General features: G+C 45.6%; 1 protein-coding gene across 1 annotated transcript; it reads right to left on the bottom strand.

Moving 5' to 3' along the window:
* Nucleotides 1-2420: 2420 nt before the first annotated feature.
* Nucleotides 2421-6314, bottom strand: NEU4 (neuraminidase 4 (sialidase)). Its single transcript, XM_015416052.1, has 4 exons — nucleotides 6114-6314; nucleotides 3589-3844; nucleotides 3011-3493; nucleotides 2421-2863 (listed from the first exon to the last, which is right to left on the bottom strand). The coding sequence occupies exons 1-4, from the start codon at nucleotides 6312-6314 to the stop codon at nucleotides 2421-2423; spliced, it is 1383 nt and encodes a 460-aa protein (XP_015271538.1).
* Between the last annotated feature and the right edge of the window lie 10603 nt (nucleotides 6315-16917).

Here is a 16917-nt window from a genome sequence, read left to right on the forward strand (position 1 = left end):
GGCCCACGCACGCGGGGGAGGGGTGGGCCGACACATTCCCTTGCCTCCCTGAGCCCCGGGGTGGTGGCCTTGGACTCGTAGGGGCAAATTCCACCTCTTGCGTGTGATGTCCGAGCGGCGTCTGGCTCCCCCAGTAACTTTTTTCCCACCATAGAGAACAATGGAGGGGATGGGGGCAACCTGTTTGGGGGCCCATAGAATTGGACCCCCTGATTCAATGTTCCTGAAACATGGCGGGTATCTTGGGGAGAGGCTCCAGCAGCTACCCTGGGATTTTGGAGCCTCTCCCTCAAACCCCCTCTCCTCCAGCCCCCAGAATATACTCTATGTTTTCACCATTGACTTCAATGACCCATAGGATATAATGGGGCCAAACTGCGGGAAGCCGATTCAGATCAGAGAACCTGATTTGGCCCGCAGCAGGGGATCCTGAGGAAACCAACGGAAGGGAAGGTGGTTTAAACCGCCTCTCCTTCCCTCCAGCAGCCGGCTTGCTTGGGGCTGCCGGAGCAAACCAAGCGAAGGGAAGGTGGTGGAGCAGCTGGAGACATTGAGCCTCAGCTCCACAAGTAATGAGCACTCGAGCCCCGCCCCCAGCAGCCCTCAGGCTGGAGCAGTCTTGGGAGGTGGATTGGCAAAAAGCAAAACCAAAAGCGCAGGAACTCGAGAGAACTCCAGGAATGGAGCCGGTTCCTCTTCCACAGCCCAAAATACGACCCACAAACCCTGAGCTTGCCTTTTCTCATTTGCAAGTCTGGCCTCCGCACTCCTTTAACGAGGCAGCTCTGAAGCTTGGGGCGGCGGGAGTTTCTTTGCACGCAGCTTGTGTGGCTGGCTGAGTGCCTCTTCTGCTTGCCCACCTCTCGCCTCTGTACCTCATCTTCTGCCAGGCATGGAGGAGCCCAGCTCTCCCAGGCTTCTTGCCTCCTGCTGCCTTGGCCCTCTGGTGCACCGGTAAGTCCCCAAAGTTTGACTCTTCCTCTACAAGTCTCTGGCACTGGAGGTATTCACCTCCTTCCCTCCTGCCTGCTATGGCTGCATAATTGTGAGAGATTTCTTAACATAGTGTTCCTGCCAGGGAAGCTGGGGAACCTGCCCATGAGTCTCCATTTATCCAGTGTGGGGTGTGTGTGGGGCAATGGAAGCTGAGTGATAGGGTCTCTCCAAGTGATTGCCAGAAGTGAGATGCGTCCTGGTCTTGTGTCTTACAGATAATCTTACAAATAGTCCTTTGCATTTATATCATGCTTTCAACTTTAAAAGGATCATAATGCTGATTGTGTGAACTTAGGCAAATCATGAGAGGTAGAGCAGGAAGGATTGCATCAGTGCTATTTATATCATGCTTTCAACTTTAAAAGGATCATAATGCTGATTGTGTGAACTTAGGCAAATCATGAGAGGTAGAGCAGGAAGGATTGCATCAGTGCTTAGTTCTTGTGGCCCTTTCTTACACGCCCAGGGAAATGCTGATCGTCACTTTGGGGCCAGGAAGCAATTTTTCTCCAGGCCAGTTTGGCCCCCAGTGATCCTGGACGTTTTTTTAAATCATATTCTGGTCATGGAACAGGGGTCACTGGGGTGTGGGGGGGGGAATTGGTGAATTTCCTGCATTGTGCAGGGGTTGGACTAGATGACCCTGGAGGTCCCTTCCCACTCTATGAGTCTATGATTCTATAATTCACCCAGGCTGCCTGTGGGCACGCCAGCACCTCTATCAGGCAGAAGCGCCTGAGATCCTCCCCTCCCCTTTTCCTTCACCCGACTTGGAGGCGAAGGGAAGGGAAAGGGGGGAAAGAATGGATCCCAGGTGCTTCTGCCTGTCAGAGGGGCTGGTGCACACTTCCGGAGATGTCAGGGGGTGTGGCATATGCTAATAAGTTATGCTAATGAGCTCCTGCAACTCTTTTTCTACAAAATGACCCCTGCTCCTAAGCAAAGTGCTATGACTGCAGAAATCTCTATATTCATTTGCAGTGGTGTCTGGCATGTACTATAGTTCATCTTTATCATGGATGCAGCTGTGCCCAATTAGGGGGCATGCACAAGCTTGATTCCTTTTGTTGTTGTTCAGTCGCACAGTCGAGTCCGACTCTTCACGACCCCATGGACCAGATCACGCCAAGCCTTCCGGTCTTCTGCTGTCCTCTGAAGTTTGCTCAACTTCATGTTCATTGCATTTATGACACTGATTCCTTTAGCGGGAAGATATTCAGTGAGTCCAGGAAAATATAAGCCACCCCTGAGTGTTGAGTGTAGATTAGGAAAGCTGCAAAGTAAAAAATGCATATCTTTTCAGTAATGTTGCCACAACCTATCTATAAATCTGCTGTTAGCAATATGGCACCATTTTCCTTTTGCCTCTTTTTCTCATCTGCTGTGACTTTTTAGATAAAACGTATTCACCTCAGTCTTGAGCTTTAAGAGACGACACAAGTCCTCCACCAACTCTTCTTGCCACCTGATGGCTGCTTCAAGCCTGAGGAAGAAGTTGTCAGAGGGATGTTCTGAAGAACTTCGTGCAGTGTGAACATGCTGAAGGAGATTTGTTCATAGGGGGACCGTACCCCATTCTCATACAGGCAGGCAAAGGCTATGGCTGGGATCCCAGTTATTGAGAACTCTGAGTAGGGCAGTTCGATGTAGGCCAGGTCTGAGTAGGCACTGGGGCCTTCATAAATGACCCAAGGCTCAGTCCAGGTGTCAGCTTCCCTGGGAAATGTGCTGAGGTAAATCCCCAGGTTAACTCGGGACCTGGAGCTTGTTGGATGGGAATAGATAACCCAAGTTGGGATTTGGAAATTAAAATCTGATTCAGAAATAGTGTCTGTATGATGTTGCTCGTATTCTGTATGTACGGTGCCTGAGGAGATGAGACCAAGGAAATTGCTGTGGTGGCCACTAGATGTTTTGGATAATGCAAGGCTTTCCAGCTGGTGGTACAGAGATCGGCTGCAGAGAGAAGTCCAAGGTCCAGCAGCAGGAGCAAATTGGTTTATTTTCTGTATACTTGGCTGTGTCAAGAGGTCTGAGCTTTTAACAGGCCATGTTTCTCCCTGAACCATTTGGAGGTTGTGATGCAGATAGTAAAGAGGAGCTTGGAACCCAATGATGCTGCCATGGCAACCATGAGGGGGCTCCACAAGCCTTTGCACCAGCTGCCCTGATTGAAACACTGCTCCGTCATCCATGCTAAGTGCCTGCACCCGGAAGCCTAGGGGACTCCGGGCATTACAGTACAACACATTGCTCCCGTCCTCCTCATCCACAGACACCATCTGACACTCAACAGTCTGCAGGTTTGGGATGAATTCACCAAAGTCCCAGCTCTGCCCATGGTCATCACTGTAGAAGGTGAAAGCATGTGGGGTTGTTTTGCAGAGTTTCCCGAAGCATTCTTTGCAGTCAATGTGGTAAGCGTAGGCTGGCAGCAGTAAACGGCCGGACTTGAGCTGAATGCCATGTCCAGGCCCTAGTGCAAAAGTGGCCCAATCTGTATCAAAATGAAAACAGTTGCATCAGGATCAGTCTCTTATCTGAGGGCTCCCTGCTCTTCCCATGCCCTACATTAGCTTCTACATTTCCTACCTTCAATGGTCCTGCCAATAACTTGTTGGGTGAGATCAGTCACATGGCTCCAGCTGATGCCCTGGTCTGAACTAGACACATAGCAGAGGCGTGCAGCATTTTGGCCTGTGATGATCTGAAAGGCTTCAGGGGTCCTGCCCAGCACAGCAATGAAAAACAGGAAAATCACACCGGTGAGCTCATCATAGATGGGGCAAGGATTCATGGACCGATGGTGTGGCAGAGTTGCAGTTTCAAGAGCCCGCATATCTTCCCACTGGTAAATATAGATAATGAAAGAGCTTAGCAGATATCACTCACGTTCTTATTCAGTTTTCTGTTTGGGGTTTTTTTTTACACAATCATTTATCTTAAAACAATAACTCTGTTTGTATGATCAAGGAATGAATCTAAAGCAAGGAAAAGAGCCACAAGATAATCAAGGTATTTTGCTATAACCGAGGAAACATAAGAGAACGTAAGAACATAAGAGAAGCCAATGTTGGATCAGGCCAATGGCCCATCCAGTCCAACACTCTGCCACACAGTGGCCAAAAATACCAGGTGCCATCAGAAGGTCCAGCAGTGTCCATTAATACCATGGTGTGCAGAAGCAGATGTCAAGAGGAACACATACTTTTCAGTGACACTTGTAAAACTAAAAAGGGGCCCTTCACACACGCTGTTGTCTGAGTCGTGTCAGTTGGGACCAAACCCTCACGCCCCAGGCCACTTCATTTTGTGACTCATTTTCCTGATCACATGCAAAAGCATGAACAGTGTTCCTGCTGCCAAATATTTTGCTCTGTGAGTAAAGATATGAGAGAGAGCAAGGCTTTGACTAGGTAACCAGAGGTTACAACAGCATCACTGTAAGGGAGTTCATTATTATTATCCTCATATTATAGACTGGTGGAAGGGGCAACTGAGGATGAGAGAATAGCATCTTGCCAGAGTTAATGGCACAGGAGAGAATTCAAAGTAGGGACTTCCCAGTTCACTGCTCAGCCCCACACCCACTACAGAAGAGTGTCTATGCAGAAGTGGAAAAGGGAGGTTAAAGAATGGAATAATAAGCGGAGCTCCAGTTGAATCACCTGTACTGATGGACTGTGAACAGCTGATTCACATGTGTGTATGTCACTAGATCTCTGATATCTTGATTACTTATTGATTGATGGTTAGCAATGGCATATGCAAACTATATCCACTGATACTCACTTGACCTGTTGTCCAGAAAGCTTTGCCTGTATCGTGTTGGGTTTGTTGTGGCTGTTTCACACATGTCAGCCATCCTCTGATATGCACAGTGCCAACTCTGTGAATCTGTCCAAAAATGTATTACATGACATTTAATGGGCCTAATGTCTGAGTCCTGCCTAGATGAAATAATTGCAGACTCTGCATAGGGCAAGCAGGAAGACAATACTCTCTCTTTCCTGCAATTCCATCCATACTAAGCAATTGTATAGCAATTAGGGATGGTACACAGGCGCAGTCTAAGGTAGAGGATTCACAATACCAGGTGCTCCAGGACTGTTGTTTTCAAGTTCAGCAACCAGTCCGCCTATTAAGATCTGTCTCTCAAGACCTGTTCTCTGTGCCCCTACCTTCAGAGGTAAGACGAGTGCTGACTAGAAAGAGGACATTCTCTGTAGTGGCACCTCATCTTTGGAAGGCCCTCGCACTTGAGGCTTGTCTGTTGCCTACTTTATTTCCTTTTAGGTGCTAGGCCAAAACATATCTTTTTTAACCCAGGCTTTTAGTTGGGGGGGGAGGTGTTATCCTATCAGCTTTTTAATGGTCTTTGCTATATGTACAGTTTTATGCTGCATATGTATAGTAGTTTGCTTTTTTAATGGCTTGTTTTTGTACTGTGCTTTCTAAATCTGTAAGCTCCCATGAACAGGACTCTAAAGAGGCAGTGTAGATAACCAAGGCCAGGGCTTTCTCGGTGGCGGCTCCTACCTGGTGGAACGAGCTCCCGGTGGAGATCAGGGCCCTGCGGGACCTAGTGCAGTTCCGCAGGGCCTGTAAGACGGAGCTCTTCCGCCAGGCTTTCGAGTAGGAGCCGCCGTCGCCGCCACTATACCATCATTGTGGCGGACTTACCACTTACCTGGCCTTGGATGGGGGTAAAATGTTGCCTGAGGAGGAACATCATCCCGGCGCTCCGGCATTTATTCCATCGGCCGCCAATGAGAGTCATCGACCATCTTGGATTTTAAAATGAACTTTAAATGAACCTTATCATGTACTGTAGAGCACCATTTTAGCTTGTATTTATTGAAGTTTTAATGTATTTTATGTTTTGTTTCGGCTTGGCCGCTGTTAGCCGCCCTGGGCCATATGGGTAGGGCGGGATATAAATCCCAAGAATAAATAAATAAATAAAATAAATATATTCTTAATAATAAATAGATTATAGGGGCAACAGCTAAAGAATGAGTAAAAGGTGGTGCAGAGACTGATACGATGTTGAGAATCGTTCCCCTTTTTTTGCTTTCCAATGGCCCCACCCCATTGCTTTAGCAAAACTGTCTTACCTCCACATAGTTCTTGTAGAAGGTGCCTCTTCTCAGCACCAGCAGGTTGGCATGAGCATCATCAACACTCAGCCTCTCCTCAGCAAAAGCCAGCAGTTTAGCAACGCAGGGGATGTAGAGTAATGCTGGCACTCGGTATGTTACTCCACTTGTCTCCCTCTCAAATAGGACAGTCCGGGCAGGGAAATGGCGAGAGCCCATCACGACTGCAGCTGGGAAAGAAAATGTTAGGGGGAAGCCACAGTGCAGCCTCCATGGGTTAAAGAATAATTCCTTCAAGAAGCTGAAATTCTGTAACCAGACCGTAAACCAAATTTTCAGCAGCAGGCCAGTTTCACTGGTGTAAGCCCAAGACTTTGGGGGCAAATGTATAAGCACAGCATCAGGGGGGAAAGTGAGGCAGAGCAACTGGGAACAGCTAACAAAATTAAAATTTTGGAAACTGAGTTCAAGAAATCTAGAAAAATTTCAGGGAAAGGCAAAGACTCCAAAAGTGTTGACAATTCTGAAAAAGGCAGCAAAATGGATAGAAAGTGAACCTGTCAAGAAATATGGTCGTATTACAGTAATCTCATTAAAACATTAGTATAGGACACATGCATCTAATTCTGCTGATTGAACCTTTGCGACATAATATATCTCAGACAAGCTAGTCAGTGAAAATATAGATAACATTCTAGAACAAACCTTTGCCAGAACTCTGGCACCTGAACATGCCAAATTCATGGATTAGGAAATCGTTTTGATACCATAAACAAATAAAAAATAATGAAGGATGGTTACCCAGAAGAATTCTTTAACAAATGCCAAATGCAGTGCTAGGGCTGCTAGGTCCCCCTGGCCACTGGTGAGGGATGGAGGGCCGCCAGTGGTAAGGTTGCCAGATCCAGGTTGGGAAACTCCTGACGATTTGGGGATGGAGCCTGGGGAGGACACAGGGACCTCTGTGGTGTACAGTACTACAGAGATTACCCTCCAAAGCATCCCTTTTCTCCAGGGGAATTGATCTCTGTAGTCTGGAGATGAGCTGTAATTCCAGGGGATCCTCAAGTCCCACTTGAAGGCTGGCATCCCTATGCATCTTTTATAACCCCCTAATCAGTTTGTTGAACTCAGTCTTACAAGTGAGAGTCATTCCAGAAACATGGAAAGAGGGCAGAGTCATATCCTCCAATCTTGCTCCTGAATCAGCATGTAAAAATCTGTAAGTCACTGTTGGCAGCCTGTCTCAAAAGGGATTTGTAACAAAGGGGCAAGCAGCAGGCAGGCTCAGTGGGACGTTACTGTCCCAATCTTCAGGCCTGCTGCACCACAACATACTGCTGGATCTGGCACAACACTAGCACCCACAACAAGTTGATATACTGTAATCATCAGTCTGTTGTACATGACAAAGGAAATGTTAATCCCCTTTAATAGCTCTGGCCAAATCCTCTCAATGGGCCCTGAAGGCTGTAGCCACTAATTGGATTCAGGTGGTGTAGAAAGGGAAGAAGAGACTTAACCCTTCAATTTCCACTCAGTTTTTTCTAATCTGTATCAGAATCCCATAGCTGTTAAAGGGGAAAAGACAGGTTTTGAAAGGACACATCTTCCCCTCCCTTTAGAATGGCTAATAGCATCAGGGGTCCTCACTACAATCCCATGAAACACTGAGATAGACTGACTGGCCCGTAGTCACATAGCAAGCTTCCAGAGTGGAGTGGGGATTCAAACCTGGTTCTCCCAGACCCTAATTCAGTGGTCTGGCTCATTTAAAGGACTGTCTCCTGAGAGGAGCCTGTGTTGCAACTCTGGCCTTCCTAGGAGTTTCTTCTCTGTGCCCCACCCAAAGGAATTAAGGATGTCTCATCGTGGATGAGGTCCTTTTGGGCCAGAAAGCCTCCCTTCATGGCAAATTTTATGGGGCAGTGTGAAACAGTTCTATTTAGGAGGGGCTTTGAGAGAGGTTAATTGATGTTACTATTCAGTAACAGTGGTTATTCAGGTTGATATTGTGGCTATAATTTTTTTTTCTGTATTAATTGTCTTTGTGCTGTGCCTGGGGTTTTGTGTATGTATGTGTGAGGGGGATATTCTGAAGTCAGATGCTTCAAGGCCCTTTGATGGGATGGAATATAAATATTTTAATGAATAAACACGATTTTAAGGTCCTTTTCTTGCTAGCTAGCCAGATATGTTCCACGGGCATTTTCACCCTTGCATGATACTCTGAAGTCTTCATTTGAACGATGGGCAATATCCCATTTACATGTAATAGATTGGGGAGACAGAAATAGCCCTGCTGCAGGGACAAAACCTGCCCTGGCAGAAGGAGAAAGGCAGAAGGGGAAGCACAAAGACTCCAAAGAATGTTTAATTACTTAGCAAAATGTTCACAAAACAGCAGAGCATTGAAGATGGTTGGTTATAGCCTTGCTTCCAAAATAGTAAGATAGATAGATAGGTGCTTGAATCGTACCGCTAGGAGAAAATATTTTTGGTACTGCTAGGGGAAAACAATTTTTAAAGTCTTGGTTAGATGGATGATATGTCTCACAGTGATGGTAGGCAGGAACAGTTTCACTTACAATTAGTTACATGGTGGGGTACAGATGCGTTCCATATTGCAACCACAATAGTAATGAAAGCACTAGTGGGGGGGGGGTTGTCGGGTGGCAAAGATGGGGGGGCAGAATATGAGCAAAGCCCACTGCACGCAGTCCCTTCTGCCTTCTTCCTAGCAGGGAATGTTAGGCTGTTGGGAGCAGAGAAAGTACAGTAAATGGGAATAAAGAAAAAGAGATCAAGACTTCAAGAGTAAAGAAAGCATGAAACTACCAACCTGTTGCTCCTTTCCAGCTGCTCTCTCCTTCCTCTTTGGTTCTCAGAGCCACGGATAGTTACTGACATGAATCTTTGTCCATCTGAATCCTTGTAGCCATTTTTAAATGTGACGTTCCTGGTAGATGCAGTCTCAGCTGCTTCCTTCTCCTCTTCTATGTGCCATGTTCCAGTTCTCAGGCCCCCTCCCCTCCCCTCTACCTCTGACCCACTGGGCTCTCTAGATGTTCCATGATTGGGGGAAAATCCCTGAGCCAGCAGCTCAATCAGCAAAAGGAGGACAAAGGCCTCATTGTCTGAGTGCAGTGAGGACACTGTCAGCAACGTCCATGTGCAGGTACCCATGGCCATCGTTTTCCTCTTTATTTATTCTTAACTAGCTGGGAGAACACAGTCTGTGGGGATCTGTCATGGGACAAGCCTACCAAGATATCAGAACTTATTTAGCTATATATCTCCATAAACAAAACTGAACTCCTAGTGAAGCACCAGCTGTGCTCAAGCATCAAGAGCTCTCCCCTCACTAAGGCTATTACTGTTGCAGAAATCCCACTGGCCTCAATGCTATGTGCCCAGGAACAAATGGAAAGAGGCCAGGCTCAAAAGTCTAGGATGAAAGTGGCAATTCTGGTGGCAACTCCTTCCACAAACACTTCCACTGGATCCAACCAGTGGTTGCATATTGTCTCTTCCTGTTAGAAATTTGAAATGTGTGCAGTGACATTGTTGTAAAATAGTCAAAAGTATTTAAATTACTCAGAGTATCAATGGATCTTGCTTAGGGTTGCCAAATAATTTTCACTCACCGGCGGGGGAGTCCGCGTCCCGTCCGGGAGCAGTCCGCATGTGCGCGCGCGCGCTGCCGCAACGTCACCAGACGATTCCGGCGGGGCGGGAATCGGGGGTTCCGAAGCGGGGGGTTACCCGCCCCCGGGCACATTTGGCAAGCCTAATCTTGCTCTATTGGAAAGAGATTTCTTTGCGTTTAAAAACCTTTATTTCTAAAGGTAAAAGGTACACAGGAAACCTAGAAATAAACAAAACATCTAAGAGCTACATTTTCTAAGCTGCCTATAGTTCAACACATAGTCACACACTAAGAACAGAGATAATGGAGAATCTGTCCTTCTTCTCGACCCCTAGAAAGGAAGTCACCTGGAACAAATAACCAATCACTTATCACAACAGAAGTTACTTTTCCCGGGCTAATCCCCCATTGGCTCTATTGCCAGGTTTCCCTTCCAGGTCAATAGCAATACTAGGTAAACAAGTTAACCCTATAATGACTGGATTGTCAGACCTTGTAAACACAAACATTTCCAACATCCCTTCTACAGATATAACAACAGATCAACTAGCCCAGCACTGTCTGTACCAGGTGTAGGCAACCATTTTGGGGTGAGTGCCAAAAAAGCCATATCTGCCTGTGTCGCTGCAGTGGCTAGAAAGGTTCTCTAGTGGTTGCCAGCACTCTAGTATGGGTCTCCTCGGGAGTGCCCAGAGCACCCACCCTACCCCTTTATGCACTGCTTTTCCATTAGGTTTCCCTTATAAGTGACCAAATGAGGCAGGAGGACCCAGGCAGAGTAACAAACTATTTTTATTAAAGAGATTTAACAATAACTGTGATTCAATAATGTGTACAAAAAATGAGCACAGTAACGGCAGGTAAACTAGCAAAATAAGAAACCCTAACATGTCTGACTATACTGTCCTAGCCTTCCCTAGGCCCCTGGTCTCAGACTGACTCACTCCTTTTGGATGAGGGATCCCTCCTTCTGCAGCAGCTTCACCAGCTCTGCTGCCTGGGAGTGAACCACCTCCCACTCTGGGCAAGGCCTTTTATCAGTTCTTCCCAGACACCACCCTGTACTCCTCTGCCGGTGTAAGTTTTCCCTCTAAACCCCCTGTTAACCAATCACAGGGTCCAGAGAGGACCTTGGAAATGTAGGCCCTGATAGCTACTCTAATACAGGCTTCCCTGGAGCTCCCTAGAGCCTGTAGGCCACACTACTATGGGCCTAGGCTCATGACAGCCTGTGAAGATGCTGGTGTGCCAACAAACAAAATGCAGAGGTGAGGCAATGAAGATTGTACTTGGCAAGATAAACTGGGAGACAGCTGAACACCAGCAGCACTGCCAGCAACCCAAAGGACCTGGTGTGAGGCTGCATTGGTCCAGCAGGTGGTGCAAGGCACAAGCCATGACCATTGCCATTTTCTATGCTGCACTGCCAGTACCTCAGGGGCTTGCTTTGGTTGCTTGGGCAGAGAACTGTCCTAGCCCTGGGTGCTGAACAAGATGGCCAGGCATGCTGCACCCATGCTGAAGGCTACCTGTTCTCAGCAGGTCTCTGGTCTCTTGCGGTCAACTTTTAATTGGTATAGATCAGGCTCGGTGGGAATTTTCCTTTCAGCCAGTTTTTAGGACCAGACTTCTGCCAGCACAGTTGCCAAACTCATGGTAATGGTGCAGAAGGGGAGGGGGATGATTTCTGCTTGACAACACAGCATCCACTACGCTGCCAGAGTTCTGAATAACTGAGAAATTCCCACCAGGCCTGCTTTCAGTCAGATTCAACAACCAGTGGAGCGGAAAGCTATTTCCACACCATTAAATTTTGCTCTGCAAGCCTTACCTCCATGCAACTCCAAATGGCACCGGAATAATATCATGGTGGTATTTACAGTGGGAGATTGTTGCCTTGATCAAACCCAGAGCAAATGAGGGAAGAACAGTAGAATTAAAGCTATCCCTAAAGCTGAGTCTGTTGCTTTTGATAGGAAGGTGCTCAGTTTTCAGTGGTCCATATAAGTGGGATGAAGTTCTTAGCGATGGCACTCCTCTTCCAAGGAATCTTATGTCCCACATTTCTAAAATATTTATTTTATAGAACTGAGACCCAGCTTTTATCGGCAAGTCATGACAAAATACATACCCCCAATAAAATATGTTTTGTTATTAATTGGCTGCATTACTTCTTGTCTATTTCACAATACCTGTCTGTGCTCCCTGTCTTCTCCCTCCCCTTTCTACTGACCACACATAGAAATAAAATGACCGTTGGTCATTGAAGGGGCAGGCAGAGGCAGAAGCAAGGGTGAGATGGCAGCAGCAGCAAAAGAAGACTTGGTTTTTGTACCCCGCTCTTCACTACCTAAAGGGGTCTCACAGCGGCTTACAATTGCCTTCCCTTCCTCTCCCCACAACAGACACCCTGGGAGGTAGGTGGGGATGAGAGAGCTCTGAGAAAGCTGTGACTGACCCAAGGTCACCCAGCTGGCTTCATGTGGAGGAGGAGGAGGAGGAGGAGTGGGGAATCAGACCCGGCTCTCCAGATTACAATCTGCCGCTCTTAGCCACTGCACCAGACTGGCTCTCCAGAGGATACTGTCCTCCAAAATCCACATCCTGAGGCCACTGCTTCACCTGGCCTCATTACTGGACCAACCCTGCACACAAGAAGCATGGATTGTCTCCCATCACAGGCATGCCCACCTTTTCTTTTCTTCAGTCTTTGTTTTTTGCTGTGTACATCTTGCACAATTTTTGGCTATCCCAAGATACCATAAAAAGATGGGCTAAAGCTGTACCTGAAAAATGAAATGTTTCAACTTGATAAGCACTTTTAGATCTGGGTTATTGTAATGATGTCGTTTGTGATTTTGTTTTATGGTGTTTGTAATTGATTGTAATCGCCTTTGGCTGTAGAAAATAAATGCTATCACTCATAAAAAGACATGACTCAAGGTTCTTTGTTTCAATTATACCCTAACAAGTATCTGTGTGAAAATATGGCATTGATGGATGAGAGGTAGGAAAGAAGTACAGTCAACATAGCCATGTCACACAGTCATCCATGGGCATTGCATATACAGAGGCACAGGCACTGAAGTGGTGCCAGCCCCTGGTAATCATGTCTGTGGTATGATATCTACCATGGCAGAATATAGAGATAATTCACCTCTGTCTGGTGCCAGTGTCCTAAAGAGAGGATGAGAGACATCAGGACTACAGAGGCATGGGTAGCTGAATGAAATGCCTACAAGTTATCACACATCTCTTGTCCCACTACCACTTGTGCATTATCTAAATCCATGACATTTGTGGTTGCATATAGATGGTAGCTTGTTCAGAGATCTGCAGGTGATATAACACAGAAGTTCTTTCAGACAATTGTAAAACCTTGCAAAACCTTTAACCAAAGATCATAATGGGATAGAAAAATGGACAAGTGTACCTACATGATGCTAGTCCTTTTGAGATGTTACAATCACCAAACATACATAACATGAACAAGCATTACCTGCAATCTTCCCAGAGTGCATGGTCATCGTGTGAACAAGAGCATATTAAAGATGCACCTACGGCCTCAGCATGCATGAATGTGAGCCAGTTCACCTGTACCAAAGTTATAAACATACGGTAAATATGTTAGTCACACCTGTTCACACAACATGAAGACTGCGTGTATCAGGAGGATCACAGGGTAGGACAAATTTCAGTTCCATGAGGTTGGCAGGCTCCCAGTAAACATGACTGGAATGTCTGAGAGTCTTCTACCCCTTCGCATACAGCATTCTGGTGAAGAGGCTCAATGTGTGTAGGAAGGGAAGGGGCAATGGCATCGCGACAGCAGCTCCAGCCCTGGACCTGCACTCTTTCACTTGAAGTTGTGTAAAGGTTCTATTAGTGTACATGTATGTGGCTTTCTCCCCATTTGCAAACCTGGCTTATTCAGGGTTTCTAAATACACTTCTGCATACGTAAAGCCTTTACATACCTTTGTGAACTCATAACCAGAGCTTGCTGTCACACAATTGCAGGTTTTTAAATAACCACAAAACTTAAACTGGAGCCAACAGGGAAACAATACCAGACGAAAATGTGTGCACCTACAGGAAATGATGACTCTCTGACACCGTCCTCAAGTCTCTCAGTCTACATCTCATCCTTGGTCTGATGAACTGGAAATGCAAGGGAAGAAACAAATGTACAAATTGCAAGTACACTTGGCAAAGGAATGCACATTCTTCCTGATCGCAGTGATGGGCTAATGACCCTCTCTTTGTAATTTTGCTCTCCAAGTGTGGACCCCAAACTCTCTTGGCATCCTTGTTTATGGCATGTCATTCTTTGGAGTTTTGTTTGCATTGTTCTCTAATTTCTGTAATCCTACTCCTACTGGATTGTTATCGGACAACTTGTCCTGTAAGAATTGTTTTCTATATTGTGTTATCTGTCTCAAGTCTCGGGGAGGGTAGATGGGGCTATAAATGAAGTAAATAGATAAAGTTGGAGCCCATGATGCTAACTTTGGTTCGATATTACACCCTATCGCCTCCAAGGAAAATATGCTACCATGTAGCTGTTTTTTTCCTGAACCAAAACAATTGTTAATGTCAGAATTTCTTATGCTTGTATTTGCATTTATGTATTTGTATCTTAGGGATTTGGACATGCTATTTTTAACCCTCCCCATCTACTGAATAGGTCAAAAGTTGATCCGGGAAGAAATTCAGTGGAGGTGGGGGAGCAGCTACATGCATCCACCTGCTTTGCTGAAGGTGAAAAGAGCTGGGAGTGAGAACACAACATGGGCTTTTCCTCCCTGCTACCATGAGGGGGCTACATGAGACCCAGCCCTGTCTAACAAACCTTGACTCCCCAAAAATGTTTATGATGATACTGTCAAACTGAAATTAAAGCACTGCAAAACTGCCAGCTGCTGTGACTTCTTTCTGCAGAAGGTGGGGGGTCTTTCACCAGTGGAAGAAAGGAGCAGAGCAAGGCTCTACCCATTGTCAGAACAGGCTCATAGGAGTCAACTCCTAGAAACTATGAGCTTGAAAATGGATGAAACGGAGATGCAATCCATAAGGTACAATGGAAGATACAGGCAGGCAGTGGGGAATTTGTAAAGCTTTTCTATGCCTGCACTTTCTCCAAGGAACCACCTCTTTCCCATTTTTCTCACAGTAGGTGTTGCTTACAGCCTTGAAGCTGCCTTATACAGTAGAGGTTGTACAGGGAAAGTGTGGTTCAGATCCTTGGTCCTTCTAGCCTGGTATTATCTACTACTCTCATAGCAGCTCTCCAGGGTCTGAGGATCTTCCCCACTATCTGAGGTCCTCTCTCTGGAGATGACTGGACTTGCAACTGGGACCTTCTGCATGTGCCTGAGCTATGTACATCTCCACTCAGGGAATATCTGCTTGGGGAAAGTGTATTCAGGAGGGATTCAGGGGAAAGTTCAACAGCCCTCACTTACTCATGTTGTGCTTTTAATTCACCACGACCACTCATTTGCTTCACAGGAAGTAAGCACCAGGCAATTTTGACATACGAGTCATAATGCCATGATGCCTATATGTTAGTGTAAGCTTAGACATTATTTAAGAATCTGGAAAAGGACAAGGAATCTACCAAGGCAGGTTGCACTGAAACCTAGAAGACACAAAACCAAAACACAGTATTACTGCTTGCATTATACATTCTATTTTTCCTTGAAAAGGTGAAACACTCATTGCTCACTTACAGTTCAATGTACAAAATGTCTACCTTTCCTCTAGGGCCCTGTGCAAACCTATGGCTGTTTTATTTTACATGGCTGGGGAGAAGAGAAGCTACTGTAAGCCTTGGCAAATTAATAATTTATTATTAAAAAGAGGGAGCTGTTTCCTAGAGAGGCTGGGTGAGTGGTTGCCTGGTAACAGGGCAGAAGGAGGGGGAGAAGCAGAGAGTGGGGTTGAGGCATTTCTAAAAGAGTGGTTCCTGAAGAGAAAAGCCCGTGGAGATGGAGAAAGGCCACGGCCGGGCCATGTGTGTCATAAAATGTAACGCCAGGTAACGGAGATATAAACTTTATGAAGGACAAAGCACAACTGAAGATTTTTTTAAACTTTAAATAGAAACATGCTTAAAACATTAGTACTCTTGCAATATTTTATGAAACACTCTGATAACTGACACCTCTTGGTCTGAATGATTGCATCAAAATGTCTGTGCTGTAGCAATCTTGAGTACGCTGTTCAGGTGTGTCTCTGTAAGCTGCAAACCTACTTTTGTTTTTTTGAAATTCATTACAGAAATCTCATGCTCAGTGTTCTGAGCCTAGGATCCAGGGAAAACATAGAATGGCTGGACATTATGAGCTTTTGTACATAAATTGCTTTGTGTGCTGGTGAAGAACATGAGAAAGCGAACTGGAGACAAGCAGTGACAGTTCCTCCTCTACCTCTGTATCGTTGGGTGAGATCTTTGACTCTGACTCTGAAATGGGAGCAGCTTCTCCTAGATCATATAAGGTTAAAATCCCCTGGCAGAAGAAGAAGAAACGTAAAGGGAAGAAGCCACTTAAATGAAGACCTGAGATTCTTCTTTGTTAATCTTTGCATAATACATAACATTGCTCATATGTGTTACTATAAGTAATTAATATTTGTCTTTTTTATTTGAATACTCGATATTTGAAAGTAAAATAATATACTGTAAGCATAATTAATAGGGAAATATCAAAAGCAAAAATTAGGATATTAGTGAGCCTTACTACTCTGTATTTGTAGTTTGTAGTATGTAGTATTAGATATAAAAGCAATAAAAATTATAACAAAAAAAGAACATGAGAGGGCATCCTGACACAGACGGAGGGCTATGTGTTTGTCTACAAAACTATAGTCTTCCCTAGAGAAATAACTAAAATTCCTATGAGGCAGTACAAGAATAGAGAGACAGCAATGTATCAGTATGAGCCTACTAACTAGGAAGTCTAGGTTCAAAAGCCACAGTCTACCAAGGAAACGTGCTGGGTGAACTTGGTCTTGACACACACTCTCAGCTCACTGGCTTGTTGTTATTCCTCATCTAAATAGTTCACATTGCTTTCCTACTGAGAAAGCCTGGATCATGAGGGCATGAATACAGCGAAAAAGAGGAGGAGAACCCAGCTGCACCCAGGAGAGTCCTGGCATAACCAGTCCA

This window comes from Gekko japonicus, unplaced genomic scaffold (genome assembly GCF_001447785.1).
Source record: "Gekko japonicus isolate JY-2015 unplaced genomic scaffold, Gekko_japonicus_V1.1 scaffold300, whole genome shotgun sequence".
Classification (NCBI taxonomy): domain Eukaryota; kingdom Metazoa; phylum Chordata; class Lepidosauria; order Squamata; family Gekkonidae; genus Gekko; species Gekko japonicus.